General features: G+C 35.4%; 4 protein-coding genes across 8 annotated transcripts; 3 read left to right on the forward strand and 1 right to left on the reverse strand.

Moving 5' to 3' along the window:
- Nucleotides 1-1,491: 1,491 nt before the first annotated feature.
- LOC110823453 (ER lumen protein retaining receptor family protein) lies at nucleotides 1,492-4,346 on the forward strand. The gene is made up of 6 exons (XM_022053840.2): nucleotides 1,492-1,947; nucleotides 2,586-2,785; nucleotides 3,156-3,296; nucleotides 3,375-3,455; nucleotides 3,868-3,995; nucleotides 4,127-4,346. Exons 1-6 carry the CDS (start codon nucleotides 1,716-1,718, stop codon nucleotides 4,164-4,166), a joined length of 822 nt encoding a protein of 273 aa, XP_021909532.2. The 5' UTR covers nucleotides 1,492-1,715; the 3' UTR covers nucleotides 4,167-4,346.
- A 268-nt stretch (nucleotides 4,347-4,614) lies between these two features.
- On the forward strand, nucleotides 4,615-12,771 carry LOC110823445 (dolichol-phosphate mannose synthase subunit 3). 3 transcript variants are annotated; one of them, XR_015817806.1, is made up of 5 exons: nucleotides 4,623-5,354; nucleotides 8,998-9,130; nucleotides 9,247-9,354; nucleotides 9,775-9,894; nucleotides 12,515-12,771. XR_015817806.1 is itself a non-coding variant. In XM_088215871.1 (4 exons), the coding sequence occupies exons 2-4, from the start codon at nucleotides 9,029-9,031 to the stop codon at nucleotides 9,832-9,834; spliced, it is 270 nt and encodes an 89-aa protein (XP_088071997.1). In that variant the 5' UTR covers nucleotides 4,615-5,226; nucleotides 8,998-9,028; the 3' UTR covers nucleotides 9,835-10,018. The 3 variants fall into 3 exon arrangements, 2 of the variants coding, with proteins under 2 accessions (XP_088071997.1, XP_021909519.1); XM_088215871.1 differs by lacking the exon at nucleotides 12,515-12,771 and having other exon boundaries at nucleotides 4,615-5,226; nucleotides 9,775-10,018; XM_022053827.2 differs by lacking the exon at nucleotides 12,515-12,771 and having other exon boundaries at nucleotides 4,624-5,354; nucleotides 9,775-10,018.
- Nucleotides 12,772-13,361: 590 nt separating this feature from the next.
- Nucleotides 13,362-18,672, forward strand: LOC110823410 (oleoyl-acyl carrier protein thioesterase 1, chloroplastic-like). The gene is made up of 7 exons (XM_022053787.2): nucleotides 13,362-13,850; nucleotides 14,677-14,810; nucleotides 14,913-15,026; nucleotides 16,012-16,107; nucleotides 16,981-17,068; nucleotides 17,144-17,212; nucleotides 17,851-18,672. The coding sequence occupies exons 1-7, from the start codon at nucleotides 13,503-13,505 to the stop codon at nucleotides 18,127-18,129; spliced, it is 1,128 nt and encodes a 375-aa protein (XP_021909479.1). The 5' UTR covers nucleotides 13,362-13,502; the 3' UTR covers nucleotides 18,130-18,672.
- A 1,293-nt stretch (nucleotides 18,673-19,965) lies between these two features.
- Nucleotides 19,966-23,443, reverse strand: LOC110821561 (RING/U-box superfamily protein). Of its 3 annotated transcripts, XR_015817805.1 has the most exons (7): nucleotides 23,256-23,443; nucleotides 22,301-22,581; nucleotides 22,130-22,187; nucleotides 21,351-21,466; nucleotides 20,884-21,134; nucleotides 20,235-20,283; nucleotides 19,966-20,122 (listed from the first exon to the last, which is right to left on the reverse strand). XR_015817805.1 is itself a non-coding variant. In XM_088215870.1 (6 exons), exons 2-5 carry the CDS (start codon nucleotides 22,532-22,534, stop codon nucleotides 20,913-20,915), a joined length of 630 nt encoding a protein of 209 aa, XP_088071996.1. In that variant the 5' UTR covers nucleotides 22,535-22,581; nucleotides 23,256-23,443; the 3' UTR covers nucleotides 19,966-20,122; nucleotides 20,884-20,912. The 3 variants fall into 3 exon arrangements, 2 of the variants coding, with proteins under 2 accessions (XP_088071996.1, XP_088071995.1); XM_088215870.1 differs by lacking the exon at nucleotides 20,235-20,283; XM_088215869.1 differs by having other exon boundaries at nucleotides 19,966-20,283.
- Between the last annotated feature and the right edge of the window lie 460 nt (nucleotides 23,444-23,903).

Here is a 23,903-nt window from a genome sequence, read left to right on the forward strand (position 1 = left end):
TGATATTTACTATGAAAATATCAAAGGCACGTATGAAAACAAAAATGGAGAGAGTTCACCTGTCAATTTTGCTTGTAGTGATGCGCTTTCGTGTAAGAATCTTAAGTTGATAGATATCGAGTTACATCCTGCTCCAGGTGAGAAGAATGCATATCCCTTTTGTTGGAATGCTCATGGAAAAGCTCTTAATTTTTCTCTTCCAATAGTTAATTGTTTGAATGAAAATGGATTTCCATTACCAATAGAACATATTTGTTGAATTATTAGATCTTGTATTTCATTTTCTAATAAATTTTAGTATTGAATTTTTTAACATTGTCCAATATTGTTATTACTAATAATTTTTAATATAAAAATATTGTTCGAAATATTCAAATCTTATATTTATAAATTAAATCAAGAACGAAAGTCAAAATATCAAATTTTATCAGGATCAAAATAAAGTAATAGAATCGGTTAAACTTACTAATTATAATTAATTTAACTAATTTCTATGTTTATACATTTTTGGATCATAATCGAACCAATAAAATCGATTAACTTTAACACAATTTTAACATTTTTGACTCGCGTCGCACTAATTAATCTTAAACTAAATAATTAAGTTAATACGGCTAATGGCGATATTATTTTTAATTTAAATTTACAAAACACAAATCTTAATTTAGATTTTCGTCCTAATCTAACATTAATTTACTCGCATATAAGGTTGTTTCTTTTTTTTTTTTTTTTTTTTGTTTACTTAGTTAATTTTTTAATTATCATTCTTATTCTTATTATCAAATTACAAGGAAGGTTGCTTACCAGTTTTTTAGTCAAGATGAAGATTTTCTTCATTGTTCTTTCTTTTACTTATTAATTAAGAAATCTCATAATTTTTTAATCATTTAATCTTTTTAAAATTTTTAGTTAAAATTTAATAATAATAATAATAATGATTAGGCATAATTTATTATTATCCGTTTTAATTGTTATTATTTTTTCCCTAATTTATTGAGATTTGGATTGCATTTTATTTTGGACAGGATCTGGATTGAATTTAGTCAGGACAAAATTGAATATTATCAATTAAGATTCACTTAATTAACATAATAAATCTTTTACTAATGAAATAAAATAATCAACTAAGTAAAAAATATATATTTAAAAATATACAAAGAATTTTTATTTTTATTTTTTTTAACTAAAGTGTAAATATATATTATTTTGCATAATTTGAATCTTAGTATGATTTTATTCAGCCACTAATACAACCTATTTCTACTCTTGACTACTTAAAAGAGTCCAAGATCAAACCAAAACATAAGCAGGCAAGAAATCAAAGTCAAAACACTCCCCAAATCAAATCAGCTTCTGTTACCAAACAGAACGCCAATTAATCCGTTACAAAATCTAATTGGTCTAAATACCAAAACCACGTGTCACCAAATGATTGGCTGAGTGTTCAAGAGCAAACTTAACGCAACGTAACCTAATAAAACCCCCCACTCTGCTACTGCATGCGTTCTTCGTGTCGTCCTAAAACGCCTGCCTCTCTCTAGTCTTCCCCGTCTCCGCCATTTGTAGAAACAAAAATCAGAAATCTCCTCTTTCTCTTTCTCTCTTTCTCTCTCGAGAAAGTCGATTCAATTAAACAATTCGGATATCCTTGTATACATTTACAGGCTTTTGTATCTCGTATCTGGCTTTCTATCACGAGAAAAAAAAGAGGAGAGATGGGGCAGAAGAGAGATCTGTCAAGAGCGCAGATGCTGTCTGGGTTCGTGAGGAGGCAGTCGATGAAGGTGAAAATTTTGATGGGAGTTACGTTATTTTTATGTGCGTTGGTGGGTTTGAGGTTGTTGGTGAAAGACAACATAAGACACTTCTTTGTTGCAGCCGAGGTGGTTCATGCGGCTGGGATCTTGGTCTTGATTTACAAGCTCACTAAGACAAAGACCTGCTCTGGTATTTTTTTTTTCCATTATCGTCAAATATCTCTGTTTTTTTTTTTGTTCTCTCTGTTTTTTTCCCGAGGGGTAATATAAAAATTTACCAGAGTGTATTGAATCTCTCTCTCTCTCTCTCTCTCTCTCTCTCTCTCTCTCTCTCTCTCTCTCTCTCTCTCTCTGTTTTATGGAGTGCTGTACGATTGATGGCTTTGATTTGATGTTCGGTGGTTCTGAATTGTCTTATCTTGTTCATCTCAGCCAGGGGAAAACCAGAGAGAATTTAGCTTCCTTTTCAAAATCATAATTTACTTGATGTTAATATTGAACGTTTTGCATTCAATTCTGCGAGACATTACACGATTGATGTGATAATCGCAGATTAAACAAATAAGCAAAAAACTTGGGGGGCTAAATAGGGTTTAAGTCGGATTATACTATCGTGTCCTGAAAAATATTAGACTACGTATGAAATCAAAGGTATGTTGAATTAGAAAAGGTGACAATTGAGAACACAGAAAGTTCAATTTGGTTTCAGAGTGATAAATTTGGTGAGCCAAGTGAACAAAGAAACCAAGCTTGTCTATTTTGTCACAACTAAAATTTTCATTAGCCCTGATAATCAAGTTGTTGACTTAGGAGTGTGATTTTATTCAGGTCTTTCACTCAAGTCTCAAGAACTCACAGCTATATTTCTAGCTGTACGATTGGCTTGCAGCACCATGATAGAGGCAGACATTCACACGGTGCTAGATTTCACCACCATTGTTTCGACTGGGTGGGTTATTTATATGATACGTCGTAAGTTGAAGGCCACTTACATCAAGGAGCTAGACGATATGCCCATCTACTATTTGGTAAATTGCATTCTTCATTATCACTACTCTTATAATATAAACAATTCATTGTAATCGTTACAAATTCGTTCAAGATTTTAAAATAATTAGTTCAATTAATTACTCATCAATTACTTATTATTTGTATGACACAAAACTCTGTAGATTTATTTCTTTAACATGGTATCATCACTCGGCTAGTTCTGCATCCATACTATTTCCTGGTACAATTTTGATTGAGGAAATTAATTGACTTATTCTTTTTTATTTTATCTCCATTTTGTTTTATTGATTCAGTTGTTTATTGTTTGGAAATTAGAAAATATGTTTAAACAGACACTTCAAAAATCTTCCTTCACTTCATTGATTTTGTTTGTTCAATATGTGATAGTTGGTACCTTGTGCTATTCTGGCTGTAATTATACACCCTTATACACATCATCCAAGGATTAGTCGAATTATGTGGGCATTCAGTGTCTTCTTGGAATCTGTTTCAGTCGCACCTCAGCTTCGAATGATGCAGAAGGCAAAGGTAAAATACCACCACTTGAGTTCAAACTATGCTAATTCTCTTTCGCAAGCTAGTAACTTTGTTTACGTTATTTCTCAGATGATAGAACCATTTACTGCGCATTATGTATTTGCTCTTGGTGTTGCAAGATTCTTTGCTTGTGCTCATTGGATAATCCAGGTAAGTTTTTGTTTTTTAAGCCGCCAGCACGGAAGTATTCATTCAACATTTGTATTTTTCATAAGGGCATTCTCAACATAACCTTGTAGATTTATCTCATATGATATGTATTTTCCAGAGTATATGTAACTTTCCTGTATTCTTCAGAATTATCTCATGTCTTTTGAAGTCATCTACGAAGTCAACAGGAGAAAGGGGCATTGAAAACTTTTACCGTGAAGAATCTCTAATGATCAAAACAGTAGAAAGTTTGTTTTTTTTAATCGGAAGAGATAAAGGCCTCAAAAGAATAGCTTGAGCTTTTTAACTTTTAGAATTCGTGGTTTATGTCTAAAAAATTGTTTTAGGTTTTCAAGTGATACCACTCTTGTTTCCAGCTTGTTCATACTTCATCTTTCCGTTGAAAATGCAGATTTATGTAACCCGAGGAACGTATTTATTCTTCATTACTGCCGGATACTTCTGGTTCCCAGTAGCTCTCCTCGCAGAAATTGTTCAAACATTCATCCTTGCTGACTTTTGTTACTATTACGTAAAGAGGTAAAACTGTTTTGTTTTCTTTCATTTTAGTCACATTTTGATTTTCTGTTGTTGCTTGCACAAAATTATATCTATGATTTTAATTTTATTGTCTAAATCTTTTTTTTTTTTTTTTTTTCTTTCAATTGCAGTGTCATGGACGGCCACCTTATTTTACGCATGCCTGTATAACATTTTGATCTAGTAAAATCGAAGAGGATTATGATGTACATTTCAAATTCACTTTTTTGAATCTTAATTTTTTAGCAAAAATATATATGGGGACTTTGGTTCTAGTCCTGCCCAATTGGGACTATAATCTCCTCTGCTTGTTTTTCTAATTCAATTGATTACTTTCTCTCTTTGATATGATTTCTGATTATTGCAAGAAAATTACCATGAATTTTAGATCACCATAGCCATTTGTTTTGAAATGAGAATGTCACTAATTCAATAAGATAATTTTGAATGTCAACAATCAATTAATAAACCTTGACAAAATTCATCACCCTTCGTAAATATTTTGACAATTTATAAAATTTGTACTGCAGAAATAACTTTAATATTTTCAAATTTCATTATTATTCTGAATATTATTCCTTAAATCACATTAAACCCAAATCCATCTAATCCAAACAACCCTTTTTATTAACCCCGAAATCTCAACCCCAATCCCATGTTTTCCACGTAAGAAACGTCACCGTCCCGTTCCGTTCGTTTCTCGCTTCGTTTTTTGACGGGGGTGTTTGCTGTTAAATGAAGACAGAAGCAATAGGCTGATCCACGTCTCACCTCTCTGTTCGAGGTCAAGGGAAGCGAGAGAAACAGAGTGATGAGAGAGAGGGAGGAAAATAGAAGAAGCAAACTGTCGGGATAGACGAGAAGGAGCTCCCAAGTCGTGCAAAATCATAGGCGGTTTTGGAGTAGCAGCAAAATGCAGAGGTCACCGTGGTAATCGCCAAGAATTTGCAGTGAAGGACTAGAACCACCAAGTCTGGTAACGGCGAGCCGAGCTGGAGCACGCGAAGAGGACAACGGATCCCGCAGATATAAGAAGAGAGCCTCAGAGGCGATTTTGAAGAGGATAACGGAGAATCTAGGGCGTCAGAGAAACGAGGCGAAGGAGAAGGAGAGAAAACTCGGGAAAAGGTTCTCAATTAGGATTTTCTAAAAGGGTGTCGTCGAAGCCGTAACAGCGGCCTTAGGTTCATACCACAAGAAAATTGGAGAGAGAGCGAGAAGATAAAATCAGGTGAAAAAGGAAAGCCTTTTTTGGGTTTCTTCTTTTGAACCGAAAGGGGAATAATCGGGAGTTAGAATCAAGGGAGAGAAAGAACAAATTTATAGGGTTTGAGAAAGAAAGTAGGCTTGAAGATAAAGGTTAAATCAAATCTCTCTTCCTCCTTTACTGCTTTGTTACTTCCATTTTGCGTCTGAACTTGAGAATAAATGAAATCAGGCTTTATTTTTTGTATTCATTTCTATATGGATGAAGTGTCTAGCTGCTTTTTCATTTCCATTTTCATTTTCCGTTCCTTTCTTTTCTTTCCAGTAGGTTATTGGTCTTTGTTTGATACTGTTTGATGTTTCTGTGAGAAAGTTCGTAATGCTTCTTGTTTAGGTCTTAGTTCATTTGGAGGTAGAATTTGGTTCATGTCATGATTGTTGATTATATGGATTAGTTAGCTTTTGAGTTAATGCAGTTGAACATTTAAGACAAGGGCAAAATACCCTGGCAATCCCCCCTACTATTTGATTTTTTTCTGTATGAGCCTCTTAATTTTTAGTCTATTTTAACATTAAAATCTTACCCGATCCACTCTCAACCTTAACTGCCTTTTTGGACAGTTTTATCTCGAACACGTGGCCGATGATGTGTAAAAAATTAGAATATGTAAGTGATGGTGTGATATATGACGTGACAGTTATGTTAGATTAAAAAACTCAAAATTCAAAGTCTCTGATTTCTGCTTCTTCATGTCTATCCTCTTCGTCTTTTGAGATTGAAGAATATTTTGATCCGAATTGCTTGTGCATTGGCTAATATGTTACTCTATGGAGAATTTAGGAAAATTTTTGGATATCCTGATTGATATGTAAATATTTTTTGTTTATAGGTTGGCACCCATTTGGTGCTTGTATCCAATGATATATGCTATACTTTTTATTTAAAAAAATATTGACTAACATGTTGGAATTTTATATCAATATGGTCATATCTGAACTAATTTATTTTTGGTTATATCCTGTTAATTTATTTTTATTGGAGAATCATGTTTAGAAGGTAAGAGTATTTGGAATGTGAATTGTTGCACATTTGTATCTGTGAAGGTCCTTGAAGGCTACTGTGTTGAACTCTAATCTCAAAATTGTCAACTTTGATCTGATTTATTTTGAGTCTAAATTGCTCCATCCAAGACCAAAGATGGAGTTTACAGAGATCCTAGCGACAGTGGCAGAATGTGCATCTCATGTTTCAAAAACTGTCAATACTGCCAATATCAGGTGTTGGTCTTGGGAAATTGCTGCTGTTTGTGGTAGTGGGCCAACATGGCAGTGTCTATTGGAAGAAAGGGAGTTCTTGAATATTACCTTGATTGGATTCTGAGGAGCCTTTAGATTACCAATGTGGATGGATAGTAGCACCACAATGAGTGTAGGGAGATAGAGAAAGCTGTTGGAGGAGCAATGAAGTTAGTGCAACTAACTGGTTCATGTGCCTATGACAGATACACATGTCTGCAAATTCGAAAAATATTCCAGACTCAGCCAGAAGTTTAGGGTTTTCAGGCACTACAATTGGAAGGAGGTAGAAGGAGATGATAAGGAATAAGATGGCACTTGGAATTTAGGGTTTTATGAGATTGTTGCTTGAACAAAGAGTGGGGCTCAGAGGAAGAAGATGGGAAGAATCAGGGACCTAGATGGAATTTTGAGTTTTTGACATGATGTGGCTGCCACATTGAATGTCAGGGTATGTCCCATGTCACCGCTTACGTGTTCTAATTTTGACTCATCATTAGCCTTGTATGTAAGATTAAACAACCCATAAACAGCAGTTAAGACTGAGACTGGATGGGGTAAAAATTTGAAAGTAATGGATTAAAACATGCCAAAAAATAGTACAAGGGTTTGGAGGAAAAATATCAAATAGTACAGGAGCTGATAGAGTACTATAGCCTTTAAGAAGATGATGCCTTGAAGGCGGTTGAGAAAATGCCATAAAGGTAGCCGGTTTCTTCTCTAAATGTATGAGTTGCTTGAGGAACCTGGTTAGTCTGTGTGCTTATATCTGACATGGATGGGCTGTTTTAGTTTGATCAAGGCCTGATTGTTTTAGAATGGGTATGGTGCCATGGAACTAGATTAGACAAAATAGTTTGATATGCTGATCCTGATGTTTTTACATGCCTTAGTTCAGTAATTTTTCATATTATATCTTCATCATGAGAGGATTCTGATTTTTCTATCTTTCATAATAGTCTCAGCTTTGGGTTTATTGAGCAAAACTGCGAGGTAAATAGGCATGATAAATCACTCTTGTTTCAACATGCTTTTGGATGTGCATATGGTTAAACAGGCCCTTAAAAGCTTTTGGTTTGGTACATTTGATTCAGTAATTGATAGGTTTCTTTGAGAACTATGCAGAATAGAAAGTTGCTGGTTTCTTTGAGGGTGCATTAGTCTTTTCCGATAATAATATACCATTAGCAATTGATGTTTGGATGTCTGTTAAATATCATTTTGATAAGTGAATTTATTTCAAAAAAAAAATCATTTTGATAACCGAAGAACACTCAACTTTGTTCCAAGTGAATCATCCATGAGGCTCAAATGGGAGTGCTGGAGGCTGTTGAACATAAGAGGGGAAGAAGTTAAGAGTTTTATTCAGAATAAATATTTGATTGTTGAAGATGAAGTTGTGAGTGGGGGATCTGTTGTAACTTGTTTAATTTTTTGATGGCTACTTGGAATGGCAAGTTTATTCAACACAATAGAAGGATATTAGTTGATGTCTGGTTGTATGTTCAATTTTATTACAATAAGCATCAAGAGCTTCTTATTGCAAGAGCCTGTGCTAGAGAGGACACGTGAGCAAGGATTTAGGAAATAGATACAGCAAAGCATCCACTTTGGCACCAATTCAGTTGAGAATTAAAGGAGATAAGAGGCAGAACCTTCTTTTCTATTTTGAAATACCCAATTTCCTTTTTCTGTTTTCCGGTTCATTGCCGATACTATGTTTTCAGCTTAAACATCCTTGAAGGCAAGGATGCTTTTATAGGGAGGGTAATGGCAAGACCCAATTAATAATTAGAGTTTATTGGAAATAATTAATTGAGCTGTTGGGATTACTGAAATTAGGTAAGAATTAGTTTTAATTAGTTTCTTTTAGCCACAAAAGGTTGAGTTGGAAATTCATTAGTTTGTTTCAGCTATGAAAGGTATAGTTGGGAACACGAGAGCTTTTGAGGACTTGAGAGATGATTTTGATAAAGTTAGAGATAGATAGTTTCAGATCCTAAATTTTTTTATTATGAGTCATCCTCTTTATACAATGGATAATTTTGGAGACCTTATTAATGTTTTGATTGACATGTAAATATTTTTTGTAAATGGGTCAACAATCTCTTGGTGCTGGTGAATGCATGAATCACGTCATACTTTTTGTCTTAAAAAAAAAGAATTGTATCCATAAAATGTGAAAGAAAATTTCAAGCTTCTCTCTACAGCAATTCCTCTTTTATCTTCATCTTTCTTACTCTTTCTTCTCCTTAAATTTTAATTCTGCTCGCATCTTCTTCTAGATACTTTTCTGTTTCTTTTGCAATTCTTCTTCTTCCTTTATTTCTTCACAAATCAGGACAGGTTCCTGAGAGAACACTGCGGCACAATTTTTGCCCATGAATATTAGTTCATTTGGAGTTAAAAGTTAAGTTTTTTTTTTTTTCTACCAAGAAAAATTCAACCTTTGTTGGTTACATCTACATTTAAGATGCTTCATGTTATTTGATGTAATCAGGACCAAGGAGGGCATTGAAGTTGAATTTCAAATGAAGCATATAATTAAGATCTTGACCCTATTTGTGACTATATCTGCCTTTTGGATTGGGCTCATACAGGCATCAGTAGTTTCACGGAGCCACACTTGGTTGGTGAGTGTTTTTTTTTTTTTGGGTCTTATTTTCCTTGTCAAGTTATTTTCATTTTGCATCTTTTCCCTCTGATTTTTGGTTTACTAGGTGAGCTTTAATTTTTGGTGTTTTTGCAGCTGCCAATCTACTTTATAGTGTCGTTAGGATGCTATGGTTTATTAATGGTTGGAATTGGTCTGATGCGATTTCCAACTTGTCCTGAAGAAGCACTGCTGTTGCAGCAGGTATTTTACTTTTTTGTTTATTTATAACTGCAGCTTGTTTATTGTTTGCTGTTGAATAGTCCCGGTTACTTGAAAATTATGTAAGAGATGAGGTTCTTTGCTCTCTAGTTTTTGTTGTAGTAATTACCCATAGAAGACTTGATTGGCTTGAAGGCTAGCTCTCTAAGAGAAGAGAACTGGTTGTGGCTGTTGTTTAGGCTACATGCTTCATTTAAGGGTCTTTGCTCTCTCAGAATCAAGGAAAATATTATCTCGAACAACCAGTTAACCGAGCATGTCAAATATGAATATCAATGGAAATAGAGATCTTGGACATTCTGAACAATGTTTGTAGACTGGCAGACGCAATGGTCAAACAAAACCACTAGAGTCAAAAATATTTGTCATTCTGTCTACTGATCTGCATTACCTTATCTGCAGGACATTCATGAGGCCAAGGGCTATCTGAAGCACAAAGGCGTTGATGTTGGTTCTAACTAGCGAGCTTATCACAATTTTTCGAAGATGAGAAAAAGGGACTCCAAGTAGTAGCCATAAAAGGTTCTTATTTGTTTTCCTAATTTAAAAAAAAAAAAAAAAAAAAAGAGCGAGAGTGCCAATCGCAACTGTAACACCCAACTATTTCTTTATTTATTTTTATTATTATTATTTTATTTTATTTTAATTTATTCTATATAAATATAAATAAATATTAATAGAATTTAATTTAATTTAATTTATTTTAATGAAAATAATAATAATAACAAAAATGAGTAAAAATTATTTAAGGATTTAATTGAAAACAATTTTAAAGAAAATGGGTGAAAATTTGGGTTATGGAGGTATTTTTAAAAGAAAAATCGAAAATTGAGGGTCAAAACGTAATTTAAAAAAATTGTGTCACGTCAGCTGTCCGGTCAGCAGCCCTGGCCAACCAGGACGCGTCAGGTGGCGGAGATGCTGACGCAGGAGGCCACGCGGGAGGGAGCCACGTGGGCAATTTGTGTGCGCGCGATCGGACGGTTGAGGTCCGTTACCGCGTGCACGGACGGCCCAAATTGCATCGCGCATGGACGATCCAGATTGAATCGCGCACGTACGGTCCAGATTAAATTGCGATGAACGGTCCAGATTCATTCTCTATTTAATCGCGATCGGACGGTTCAGATTAAAAGCGATGAACGGTTCAGATCAAAATAGATGAGTATAAATAACTTCATTCGCACCCAAACTCTAACCCTAGCCGCCAGAGCCCCTCGCCGGAGAAGACAGCCCAATCGCCAAGGAGCCGACCGCCGCCACTCGCCGCTGTACCGAAGCAATTTCTGGTCGCCAAACAAGGTAAAAATTCTACCCTTTGCTCATATTTGATTTTAAACCCATCTGTGGCCAAATCGGAGCGAAAGTACCGGCCAATTGGCCGGAAAATGTCGCCGAAGTTCAGTGGCCGCCGTGGGGTGTCTTGGTTTTTGCCTCTGATGAGACTCTTCCCAATTCTCGTTCGATGTGATTTTTCCACCGTTGTGATTACCGTTTCCTCCTCTACAGGTTGACCGGAGCAAAACACCCAACCGCAATGTGAGCCGGAGGAGCCGCCTCACCGGAGAGCCCATCCGCCGGTAAGTTTCGATTTTTCGTGTTTTTTGGGCCCACTGAAGTCCCTAAGTGTGTTTTTTCATAGGAATCGATGCAAGTTTGGCTGAATTTGGCCGAAAACAGCCAACCCAAGGCGGATCGCCGCCACTCGCGGCGACACCGTCACCGGAGCATGGCGGAGCCGCAGTACCAGTATTCCGAAATTGGCCGAGTAGGCCCTGGGTCTGATTTTTAGGTTATTTGGAACATGTATAGGTACCGTAAGTGCGTTTCAATTCCCGGGTAAAAATTCAAGAAACCCAGGAACCGCCCGTAGGTGCAGTGAAAATATAGTTTTCGGCGTCAAATCAAGTAAGGACCCCTCACCCTATTTTCTATCATGGAATTGAAGTCTAAATAAATGATAATACTGTATTTTGTACAAATTAAATACATATGCATAATTAATTACGGTTGCTAATGGAGCCCGAACCGGACATATTTCTCTATCAATTCCTGTTTGATTTATTTTACAGTTTAAATGCATTATGGTATCTGGTTTATTTATTCTATGATTTTGAATGCATATATCACTGCTTACTTCACTATTGTTTGATTTTGGGAATCTAAGATATGCTTGCTTTGTTGGATGTACGTTACTTGTGTATGTATTTATATTTGATTTGGTAACGGAGATTAAGGACAAATAGGAATGGGATGAGATTTGATAAGTGGATAAGATGACGGCCTCACTAGATATCCTAGGAGATGGTGAATGGACCGAGTTCATAGGAAACCCTACCGTGAACGTTGTCTCATACCGGACGGGGTATGAAGACTTGGTCATTTGGCACTCATACCGGACGGGGTATGGGGACGGCCTGTTTCACCTTCATACCGGACGGGATATTGAGGTTTATTGTTTTGGCGCTCATACCGGACGGAGTATGGAGACGGCCTTGGAATTAAGTTTGTTAAGGGAATTGTTCACGTGTAGCGGGGACCCATATGGATTCCCATGGATACTAGTAGACTGATAAAAATGGGCAATTGTTGTTTGATGATTTGAATATAAAAGTGTGATATATGCTATGTTACAGATGATATATGAATTCATGATATTTATAATATTATTGTTTCCATAGGTTATTTCTATAAATCTCACTGCGGTAAATGGACAGTAAATGGTTTGATTATTGATAAACGAATTTGTTTAAATCTACTGCTCCAATGGTTGTTTTAATTTTCTACTAACCTTTACTTCTTTGACGGTGATTAATGTGATACTTATTGGGTTAGTGTAACTCATTCCTTATTTAACCATTTCATATCAGGAGAACCTGGTTCCTGAGCCCGATCCATAAAAAGACGGCGAGTAGATGCTAGATACCTTATAGTTTCTTTTATTTTTCTTATTTATCGTTTTTTTTTTAGAGAACTTATTCCGTGATATTGTTTGGCACTTTTAAGTTATTGTGTAAGAGATATTAACCTTAATATTTTATTTTGCTTCCGCATTTAGATTATTATATGTATTTTCTTTTAAATTTTCGGTGTCGTTACAGTAACTATAACTGTAAATTTAATTTTTTGTTTTCTTTCCCAGGAAGTAGCAGGGCAGAATCAATGATGGAGGAATGAGGAAGGTGAAGCGAGGTATACATACCCCTATTATTTTTTTACTTTGAGATGATGAGGTTAATAAGATAAATTGCATTTGGGTGATTGTTGATAAGATATCTGTTTCCTAACAATAATATGAAAATGATCGATAAGAGTGAAATACGTGCAATTTCTATTGTGATTATCCAACCATGTTCTGAATTAATTAATTATAGTTATAAATAAATTAAATTTGACTTCTCTCCGAAAATGTAAGCAATTAATTAGTTATTCAGACGATTGTAATAATAATTTTAATAGAATAAAAATAATGATTATAGTCTTCCTACCGAATGATTAGTGTAAAAGAAAATACTATAATTAATTAATTATTTTAATCATTCTAACTTATGATAAATAAATAAAATTAATTTTAATTCTCTACCAATATAGTTAAATTTTTCTATACAAATTTATTTGAACAAATTTCATATGGTTGAAGAACCGAGTATTTTGAGAAAATATGTGTAAGAAATGATTTCGTCGTCTCTTTAAGAAAAGAAGAAAGAAAGAAATGCGTGCATCATTAAAACTGAAGGTTTCAGGGAAAATGGGGCCCACGAGCCAAGCCAAACCAAACCATCACGTGATGTGTACACGTGGAAGTTACAATCTCCACGTGCTTCACTCGTCTCTACAGAACTAAGTCAGTCGAGTCTCAAAAGAGTAGGAGAAATCGGAATGGCAATTCCGTAATTTAAGTCCAAGTTTAGTGGCGTTTGTTAGTTATTATTTGCTGCCGTTCCATCTTCCGCATTGGTTGCATCGCCTGAGATCCCTATAAAACGCTCTTTTTTCGGAAATTAAAAAGGGCCAAAAAAGAAAGAAAAAGAACAGACAGACATACAGCAGAAAACGAACTCTTGCTTCTTTCTTCCCGTTCTTAAACGGAGAAGCGGGACGGAGAGGGAAGCGCACGCTCTGAGGAAGAGATGCTGAAGGTTCCATGCAATGCGGCGGATTCGCTGCAGGCCATGGCCCAATGCAGATTCCCGGGAGTCCGGAAGCCCGAGTCCAAGCCGGATCCCAACCGCCGATGGAAAGCTCTAGTTTGCCAAACACCTGAGCGGACCAGGGGTCCTGCTCCGCTCCGTTCGGTTGTGTCTGATAAGGGAAGCACAAACCTCTTCGACGTGGGCACGGGGAGCTTGGCCGACCGACTTCGGTTTGGGAGCTTGACGGAAAACGGTTTGTCATACAAGGAAAAGTTCATTGTGAGGTGCTATGAGGTCGGAATTAACAAGACCGCAACTGTTGAAACCATAGCCAATCTCTTGCAGGTTTGTATTTTAAGTTTGATGGTGTTCACTTCGATTCGGTCATGGTGTATCTTCATCTGCATCCATTTGGTGGTAGTTCTATTTTGGGCTTTTCTGGGTGCGTTTCATTTGCTATACTGGTTTTCTTTCACCTTTTTTGTATATTTGGACTCTGCGCAAATTTGAGGATTTTTGGGATCTGGCTATTTTTGTGGTTTTCCTCTCTTTCACCAGGACCCATGGGCATTGACGTTTTAGGGTCTGGTTTTGTAGCATTTGGATATTCTCTCTCTTACTATCTCGTCATTTGATCATAATTAGAAATTTTTTTTATACATCAAAGAATCAGAATTTTACCCCAATCGACCTTTATGGGCTGAGAAATTCTATGGCCTCTCTGAGGCTTACTTTATAAGGTTGCATAGTAATTAGTAGTTTAAGTAATCTTATAACATTTCTTAGTAATTTTGTAGTTTGTTATAAGAATCGCTCTGAAAACATCAGTAACTTAGTAATCCACTAATTTTGTGTAGCAATCCATTAGCTTTATGTAGTAAGTAATTACTACACGGTGTCAATTAATTAACACACAATTATTGGATTATCATTATAAAAAAAAAAAAAAAAAAAAAGTTAGGAAGTCATCATGCGTTTGTGGATTGCTAGGGGGTGATAAATTTTTATGTATGTTTAAGGTTGTTAAAATTAATTTTCTCTTAATGAGACTTTATAACTTGGGGTAAAATGGGACATAATAAGTTTTTGCAATGCCTTCTTTTCTTAGTGTTCTTCAGGAATACTTTTGATAGAAATTTAATTTAATGACCTGGGAAAATAAACATGGCAGGAAGTTGGGGGTAACCATGCCCAGAGTGTTGGCTTTTCGACAGATGGATTTGCAACAACTCCCACCATGCGGAAATTGCATCTCATATGGGTAACTGCACGCATGCACATTGAAATATACAAATACCCTGCTTGGTGGGTTCTCTTTTTTGTTTGCATCAACTGAAAATGCTCATTTATCATTTTTTATTTTTTGTTTTCCCTTTGACTAATTAGTACCTTGGTGATGTGGTATAGGAGTGATGTGATTGAAATAGAAACATGGTGCCAAAGTGAAGGAAGGATTGGAACAAGGCGTGATTGGATTCTCAAGGACTATGCCACTGGTCAAGTTATAGGAAGAGCTACTAGGTACAATTTTGGGCTACTAGGTACCATTGAATTTCATGCATACCAAAACGTGTTCAGATAAATCCTAAACATGAACATAGTTAAGAAGTATGTTTTAAGATTCACAAGGATATAGGTATTTGGGTGGTCTCTTTTGTAGTGGACTTCAAAGCATATATTCAAAGTTAGTAACCTGTTTCCTCCATTTGATTGTGTGCTGAACATAATCCTATAGAACCAATAATGTATATGTCTTTTGAGGGAAAAGATACACATGCATTTTCATTGTATCCAGAACTGTGTATCTTCCAGAGCCCTGTGGTTTCGAAAGATCAAGACAAACATATTAATCATGGATTTTCAGGAACTATAACCAGGTTGTACATGCATTATAGCAAACTATGCATTGCCTTTATCTGATAGGGAAATTGTTGTTATGAAGCCTCCTGTTTTCTTTGCTCCTCTGCTTCAGCTAGGTTCATTTCATTATTAATCAATGATTGATGGTGATATTTATTATTTAAAAAAAATATTTCTCCCTGCAGTTGATATTGTTCTCTGTGTAACCATATCACTTAATTGGGATTTGATAAATTTCCATGGGTCACCATATTTCCTTCAACACAGAATCCTCCAAAATTGATATTTCTTTATTTCTCCTAAGTATCTTGTCTTTGAAGGTTCATATACTAAAATTCCTTGCTTCATACTTGCAAACCAAATTCACATTAGATATGTTGCTGGTAGAATAATCTCAAAGTTTTAAGACTTTTTTGCATTATGGTCATTTATGTTCTTTCGTATGGCTGTTTGATGTAATATGCATATATCAATTTACAAATCTGTTGAAAGTAATAAGAGAAAGCAATTATTATCCTATTAGAAAGATCTCCCTCATGATGGTACTGCAGTTATCTCCTTCTGTATTAGGTTTGCTTAACAGTGTCTATCAATTTGAACAGTTCTACCTAATCAAGGTATATTCTCATATATGATATGATTACAGCAAGTGGGTCATGATGAACCAAGACACAAGGCGTCTACAGAAAGTCAGTGATGAAATCAAGGAAGAGTATTTGGTTTTCTGTCCTAAAGAACTGAGGTGAGTGCTTTTCTTTTCATCAAGACTGAACAAGAACTGTTTTATGTTGTTATGTCAATAATTACATAAGCAATTTGATGCATGCTTTATGATATTATGCTCTATGAGATGGCTTCTTTAGCTTGTTTTGGCTTTTCCTTTTTGTTTGAATCATTCTCTCTAATCCCTAATGCTGCATCACAAGTTTTAACTAAACCTGGAGAGCTTAAAAAATTGTTAATGCTACAAGAGTTACTAATTTATTATATAAAGCTTGAACTTATTCATTTACTAACTGGTGTAGGCATCTTCATTTGTGGATGTTAATCCTTATGTTCGAGTTCAGCTGTTCCCTATGACCCACTTGGTTGGAAGCTTTTTTTATTTGCTGCTGATTCCATGGAGGATGAGGAAATTTGGAAGTGCTAATAACCACTGAGAGTTTTAAAAATGAATGGGAACATTTTCTGCTTTATTAAAAAGTAGCATAAGAGCACTTGGAAATAAGAAACTAATGAAATAAATAACTCTGAAAGTGATTTCTGGAGTCTGGGGTACAAAAAGCTAGGATATACTGGAATAAGTGGATGTATTAGCAATTATTTAGACCTGCAAATACTCACAGGACTTTTAAATTTCCTTCTACCATGGCTGGTGGTTCAAGTTAGATTAATCTCATAATTTATACGTTGTATGGAAAATTGAAATTTTTGAGAGGTCTAGAACTAGCGTAACGGGAAATATCAAAATCATACTGAATGCAATTCACAAAATCCTAGTTAAGGCACATCTTCTACCATCATTGGTTCTGCCAGGCCCCTAGATCTAGAATTCTGTTTTCTCATTCTCATTTGTGCTCTTGTGCTTGCTTGCCTCTATTATGGCATATTTTAGGTTGGCATTTCCTGAGGAAAACAATAACAGCTTGAAGAAAATTTCAAAATTAGAGGACCCTGCTCGGTATTCCATGCTAGGTCTTAAGGTAAGATCCTACAGTATATTTTAAGTTCTTTTGATGTTCCTTTAAGTTCTCAGTGTGTTCTCCTTGAACATGCAGCCTAGAAGAGCTGATCTTGACATGAATCAGCATGTTAACAATGTCACCTACATTGCATGGGTTTTGGAGGTGAGTGGAAATTCCATTCCATTTCTTATTCCATAACATAACCCACCTCACAAGAATTGCCTCATTTTGAGGTTTATGTTCTTTGCATTGATAATTTTTTTGGGCAAATTACATTTGGTCTCATGAAGTTTGCTATATTACAAAAAAACTATTTTACTTTTTTAAAATTGAAAAAATAACATCTTATCTATTATGTAACTTTTTGCCATCTTTCATTTTATGAAAGAAAATTGTCTAAAAAATGTCTAAAATTTGAAAATTACACAATCAGTAGGCACAAAATGAAAAAAGAGCTATACTGGCAAAAAAGCAATAAAACAACAGTTTTTCTTTTGTTAATAATCAATTTTCAAAATTTTCAGGAATTTTAAATGATAGGTGGATACTTCAATATTATTTGTACATTGTAGAGTAACAGAAAAATTGTTAGAATCGTCAACATAGTAGATAGCTAGGCGTTAAAAGTGTATAATAGTGTATATATTGTGGGGGTTTTTCTATTTAATTTTAATTAATGATGCAGTTTTTGTATATAATAATAGACTTCAGATGACAAAATTAGTATTGTGCTACAAAGTTGAAGTGGTTCTGTACCAATTGTTGTTGCTGATCTAATGGAATATATCTATTTATGGCAGAGCATACCTCAAGATATTATAGACACCCATGAACTGCAAACAATAACTTTAGATTATAGGCGGGAATGCCAGCAGGATGACATAGTTGATTCCCTCACAAGTCCAGAGCAAGATGGGGATACTGAAATGATTTCAGGATTCCAGGGAAGTAATGGATCTGCAGCTGCAAGAGAAGATAAACAAGACACCCTTCAGTTCTCACATTTGTTGAGATTATCAGCAGATGGGCAAGAAATAAACAGGGGTCGGACTGAATGGAGAAAGAAATCCACCAGATAAGGAACTTGTTTGGTTCTGCCACACCTTTTTGTTAGTTTATGTTCTCTTCCAAGTTGATTTTCTATCTATTTGTTTTGCCTTTTCATTCGCAACGGGTTTCAATCCTAATTCATGGCCTGCAAGGGACAGATTGAGGAACTTGAATTCATTGGTTGAGTTTGGGGAAGAAGAAGACGCAACTTAAACATAATCTTTCTATAAATCCTCAGACTTAGTGAATCTTTTGTTGTAGTTCTCTTTCAGAGGCTTCATGTTCAATATGTATTTCTGATATTTAAGATTAATATAGGGTAAGTGGTTCGGGTTGCAGAATTTGGTGCTGTTTGGGTGATGGATATGATGAATCACATTGTAGATAATCAGGAGTTGTCTTTCTGATAAGGAAATTATCTCCTTCAGAATTCTACGAATCAACTGTTTTATTTGATGGCGTGGAGTAGAGTCTGTTAAAACTGAAGTCAATGTGTATGATGATTGTTCGTGAATGGTCTATTCTATTTAGTGAAAAATTAAATGTGCACGCTTGAAAATAATTTTTTGCCACCTCTGTTGTTCCATATTTACAAGCCTGGCATACTTTGACAATCTGATCTCGATCTCCAACAGATTAATCACCTACCTCGTTACAAAGACATGCAATTCTATGCCTTTCTGTTCTCATTGTATATTTACCATCCCACTTCTCAGTCTTCTAGCTAGGCCAGCAGAAATTTTTTGCTCAATTTCTCTACTATTTCTAGCCTGTATTTTCTTTTCAAAATGCAACAAAATAATAATCTTCACAGAAATTGGCAATGTTCAATTTAAAAGCAACTGGTAAACCCATTGAATTCACAGAGATCATCGGTAAACGTTCCATATGTGAGCATCAGAAGAACTTGCCAAGAAAACATTTAAAAGAAACTACGGGCAGTGGCAAAATTAATTATGATGGTAACTCGCCATGGAGAACCACCATATTATTTTGCTGTTTAGCTCAAAATCAGATTTCTTCTTCCACGAACCAATTTGTGTGTCAGTCCCAAACAAGGAAAAGAAAACATACCCTTCTCACCAACTCCCGATATATATACAGGGCAGAACTGAACCAACTCTCTTCATGCAAAAAAAAACTGGCAATGGAGTGGAAAACATTAAGAGCTTTACTCATTTTAAGTGTGTTGGTTCTGGGAATGGTTGCTGGTAGTGAAGGAGGCAGAGGTTTGGGTGTGAAGGAAGACGATGAGGTCAATAGTCCACAGCTGCTCGGCCTAGGGATTGGTGGCCTATTGGGGGGTCCTTTCGGGTGGGGTGGTTTTCTCCCTCTCCTCCGTGCTAACCCCAAACAGACTGCAAAATCCCCATGATCAAGTTATCAATTGTGTACTTGAATAAACGTCTCCTCTACTTGTACTGAAGAATTAACTGCTACTTAAATAAATGTTCTCCCGTTAGATCTCACTCTTGGCAGATTTTTCGTTTCTTTAGAATCCATAAACAAAAAGATGCAACAAAGAACCGATAGCTCTCAATCAAACTCCAACGAGCTATCAGAAAATGTTTTTTAGTTAGGACCCAAGTAATCTTATATGTTTGTTTAAACCTGTCTGGAACAAATCAATTACTTTTGTTAACTTCTTGATTTGATAAAATTTAGAATAATATTATTTTTTATTCTTAATTGAAATCTTCTTAAAAGTAACTTACTAGACTTTAACAATATGGTCAAGTTTCATAAAAAATAATTTATTTCTTCCGCCCATAGCCAGTGATGGACAGCCAAGTTGTCTGATAACCTGCATGACATTTGGATGTATCCACGATAATGCAAACTAGGATGGTTAATCAGACCATACGAACTGAAATTTACCTATATTCCAATATTAACCCAACAACATCATACAAAAGTTTCATTACAGAGTTCAAGAATTGAGACTCAATGCCATGATCATTGTTCCTTTTCCTCCAAGGCCAAGCCAATCTGTATTCACCCCGTTGTGCAATGAAGGAGAAACTGGAAAAGAAAAACATGTAATCAGCAGCAATAAACTGAACTAAATTGAAAAATAGACACATGCTCAAATGGACTGAAGCGCATAATATTTTCTATAACAATTTAAGAATACCCGATATCCAGGGCCAAAAATATGACATACAAGTTCTGCCACTGTAAACCTGGAACAGGATTTTGTCATGAGTAGCACAACAAACTCATCAAAGTATTAAGAGCATAACATGTTAATTTATAATAATCAAGCATTTTCTGTAAGGACCAAACATAGCGTGAGGATGCTCAAGTAGTCAACTTGAATTGTATTGCAAAATTTTCAATGGAGAAGCTCATTCAGCGAGTTTTGGATATACAGCAGATCTTCTCACTTCAACTCATCATCCATCCAGTCAATCCATGAACAATCTAACCAAAAAGAGCTAGATTGATGGGCAATTTTGCTTTTCTTATCATGTACATAATCATTGGTAGCATGTCTTACAAGTTCACAAACAGTATCAGCATCAGATGACCATTTCCTATTCATTTTTCGAGTTGGATTATACTTGCACAAATTCGACACAAACTTATCCATAGCTTTCTTCATTGAGTTCACAATGTACGAGGATGAGATGAGTTCCACAATAATTTATCAAAATCTGAACGCATAACAGGATATTACAATTGTAACGCTACTCAACAGCTCACTCAGCCATAAGACTGAAACATTAACCCCCTCTCCCCCACCCCCCTCCCCCCCCCCCCCAAAAAAAAGGAAAACTTACACGGCAGTTGCTGGGTATGAACCTTATAATCAACTGGTTGCCGGAAGAAAGACCCTGATAAGTTCCTTCACAATCACTCTTTTCCGACAAGTAGGGCATTTACTCTGGGTAGCTAGTGCAGTCTTAATGCAACCTTTGCAGAAAATGTGCCCACACCTTGTCGACATCTCCTCTGTTAATGGACCCATGCAAATTGGACAAGTGAATGTTGGCTCCTTCGGAGTTGGGGCTGGAGGTTTAACAATCTCTTTCTGCCAGTTAAACAATTAGAAGTCCTATAACTTACACATTTAAGCTCAATAATAAAAACAAAACAAACAAAAAAGATACACCCACCCGCAAAGCTAATAATTTGAGTCTAGCAACTATTCACAATTTAGTGAATATTCATACACCATTATTTAATAACAAAGGAAATGACATATCATTTGGAAAAAGCAAACATAAAGGAAGAGAGCATCTATTACCACTGAGTTATCACCGCTTTCCAAATTAACGTAATGATCACAATTAATTACAGGTTGGTTTGGAGGAATTCTTATGCGCCTGCTACGGTTATTATTAGGCAACCCAGCCACTCGCCCTGCAATGATCAGAGCTCAGTTAGACAGCTCTGAGGTGCGATCAATTTGTCAATGCAGAAGGTATGACAAAGATCAAAACCAGGTACAAGAGATATCATTTGCACAATATAGTTTTTTTAATTTACTTTCCCCTGATTTTCTTATAAAGCATTTGATGACTTACCTGCCTAGAACAGCAATTAGAAAGCAGGTACTGTTCATTAATTTTTTAGTTTCTCTAAGATTTAGATTTGGATTGTTATGAAATTGTCCAGAGCTAGTTTATTTTCTTTCCAGCTGGACGCTTTCTTCTTTTGACTATCAAATAAGAAAAAGGAGAAAAGAAAACACATGATTGTCACATGATGTGATATGACAAGCTTTCAGAGGCAGTAATTTGATATAACAATTGGGCATTGTTCTTATCCTCTCATATCCAGAAATGTCAGAAGATTTTTTTTCTACAACTCAATGCATTACCTATTGTTCAGGAACAAGTAGTTAAAATGACCAAAACAAGGTAATCCACGAATATGGGATCCTTTCATTCTAGAAGCGACAGAATGATAAAAGATGAAGACTGCCAAAAAGAAGATAACAAAAAGATATGGAAACATATACGAGAATAGCCACAACATTACCAAAAGACATATACTAGGAACGATAACTGAAAATTCAATTACCTGAATCTAGATCAACTACAGTAGCTCTGCCACGATTCCTTCTGGCATTGCTTTTAGCCTAACATGAGAAGAAAAAAGTATCAAAAACTTAGCTCTGTCACAACTTAAGCAATCTAGAAAAAGAAAAATGATAATGAATGCTGATTTTACAGATAAAACCAATGCACATACTTCTGCAAAAGCCCTGGCAGATGATTCAATGACATCATCATCAAGAGCCTCAACATCAATTGCAGTTGGGGTTACGTGCTGCCCCTGTTCATTAGCTTGCACATGTTGTGTCCCGTGCAGATTTGATGTTCCCTCTACATCCCTGTTCTCAATTGGTGGTACATTCAAGTCTAGCACCACCTTCCTCCGCCGATAACCTCTCAATGGAGGCACCTTCACACCCTGAGTACTCATACTCGAATGTGAGTTAAGGGGTCACTGAACCCTGTCCCAATCTCAAGCTACATTCCATATGATTTGATCATTAACAGTCAGCTTTCACAGTTTCAAAAGTTAGCAAACAGAAGAACCAGCATGAACAACTAGTGCTCAAATGAACAAGGAACAGCTCTATACAGTTTCGATGCAAGTATTGTGAAAGCTTTGGTCTTCAACAGTAAAATTAATAAAAAAAGAGTTTAGTATTTAAGTACAAATTTTAACATTCAAAGAAAAAGTTCAAAAACAAACATGAGAATAACACATACTTGGATGTAACAATTTTCGTCGATAAGTTCATGCTTTCAAACCCTAAAAACGACAATATAACTGAAACTTTAAATTCACTTTATAGAAAGCTGTTTTTCTTGCTTGCTTAAGACTGTTTACGATTCCTACCAAAAACTAAGAAACAAATTGCAACAAAATTACCATCTTCTGAACCCGGCATATCAAACTCAAAGTAGAGATTAAGATTATAAAGTGATGATAAACTTGAGGAAAATTAATATTAAGCAAGGAAACAAAGTCGAATCAGAAACCCACACCGAATAGACAAGTAAGAAGACAAAAAAACAGTATTCTAGTAACAGAAACGAAATCAGCAAGAAGAACCGATCAATTTGAAGCCTACCCTAATTGATAAAAAAATAACAGAAATCCGATCGAACGTTAGATTTCAAGACGGAGGTTTTACCTTCAATCCGACACTTCGACGATCAAAACAGTTCAATTCCGCATCAAATTGAAAGCCTCTTCTGTTCCTGATACATAAAATTCAAAAGAGAGAGAGGAAAATGGAAAGCCTTTCAGTGAAAAATCTCTGTGTGTCTAGGGTTTTTAAATAGGCAAGATTTTATGACGAGAAGAAGCCAGAGAAGGGAAAAACACAGCCTTTGGGTATGGCAGCACGAAGGTCGGTGCGGCCAAGAAATTGTCCACGTGGCACGTCTTTGTTTGATTTCAACACGTGTACAGTGTTTACTGGATATACGCTCGTGATTTGACGCACGTGTGCCGTTGGACCTCTGGGAAGTCCCTTTGAAAGGTAATAAGTTCACATTTTCATCTTGATTATAAAAAAAATCATGTTTTTTTTTTAATCTGATTTTTATATATACATTTTTATTTTAAATATATGGTTAAATTATAATTTTAGTACTCAAGTTTGAACTCGATTTTAAATTTAATTTAATTTCTATTGCAAATTAGTCTCAGAATTGTTTAATATTTTTAAAAAAAACACCAATAATATCAATAATATTTTTAAAAAATAAAAGTTGAGACTTGTTTTACTTATGATATATATATATATATATATATAATTTGGTGATAATGTTACCAC

The sequence above is a fragment of the Carica papaya genome, chromosome 3 (assembly GCF_054855325.1).
Source record: "Carica papaya isolate Zhongbai chromosome 3, ASM5485532v1, whole genome shotgun sequence".
Classification (NCBI taxonomy): Eukaryota; Viridiplantae; Streptophyta; class Magnoliopsida; order Brassicales; family Caricaceae; genus Carica; species Carica papaya.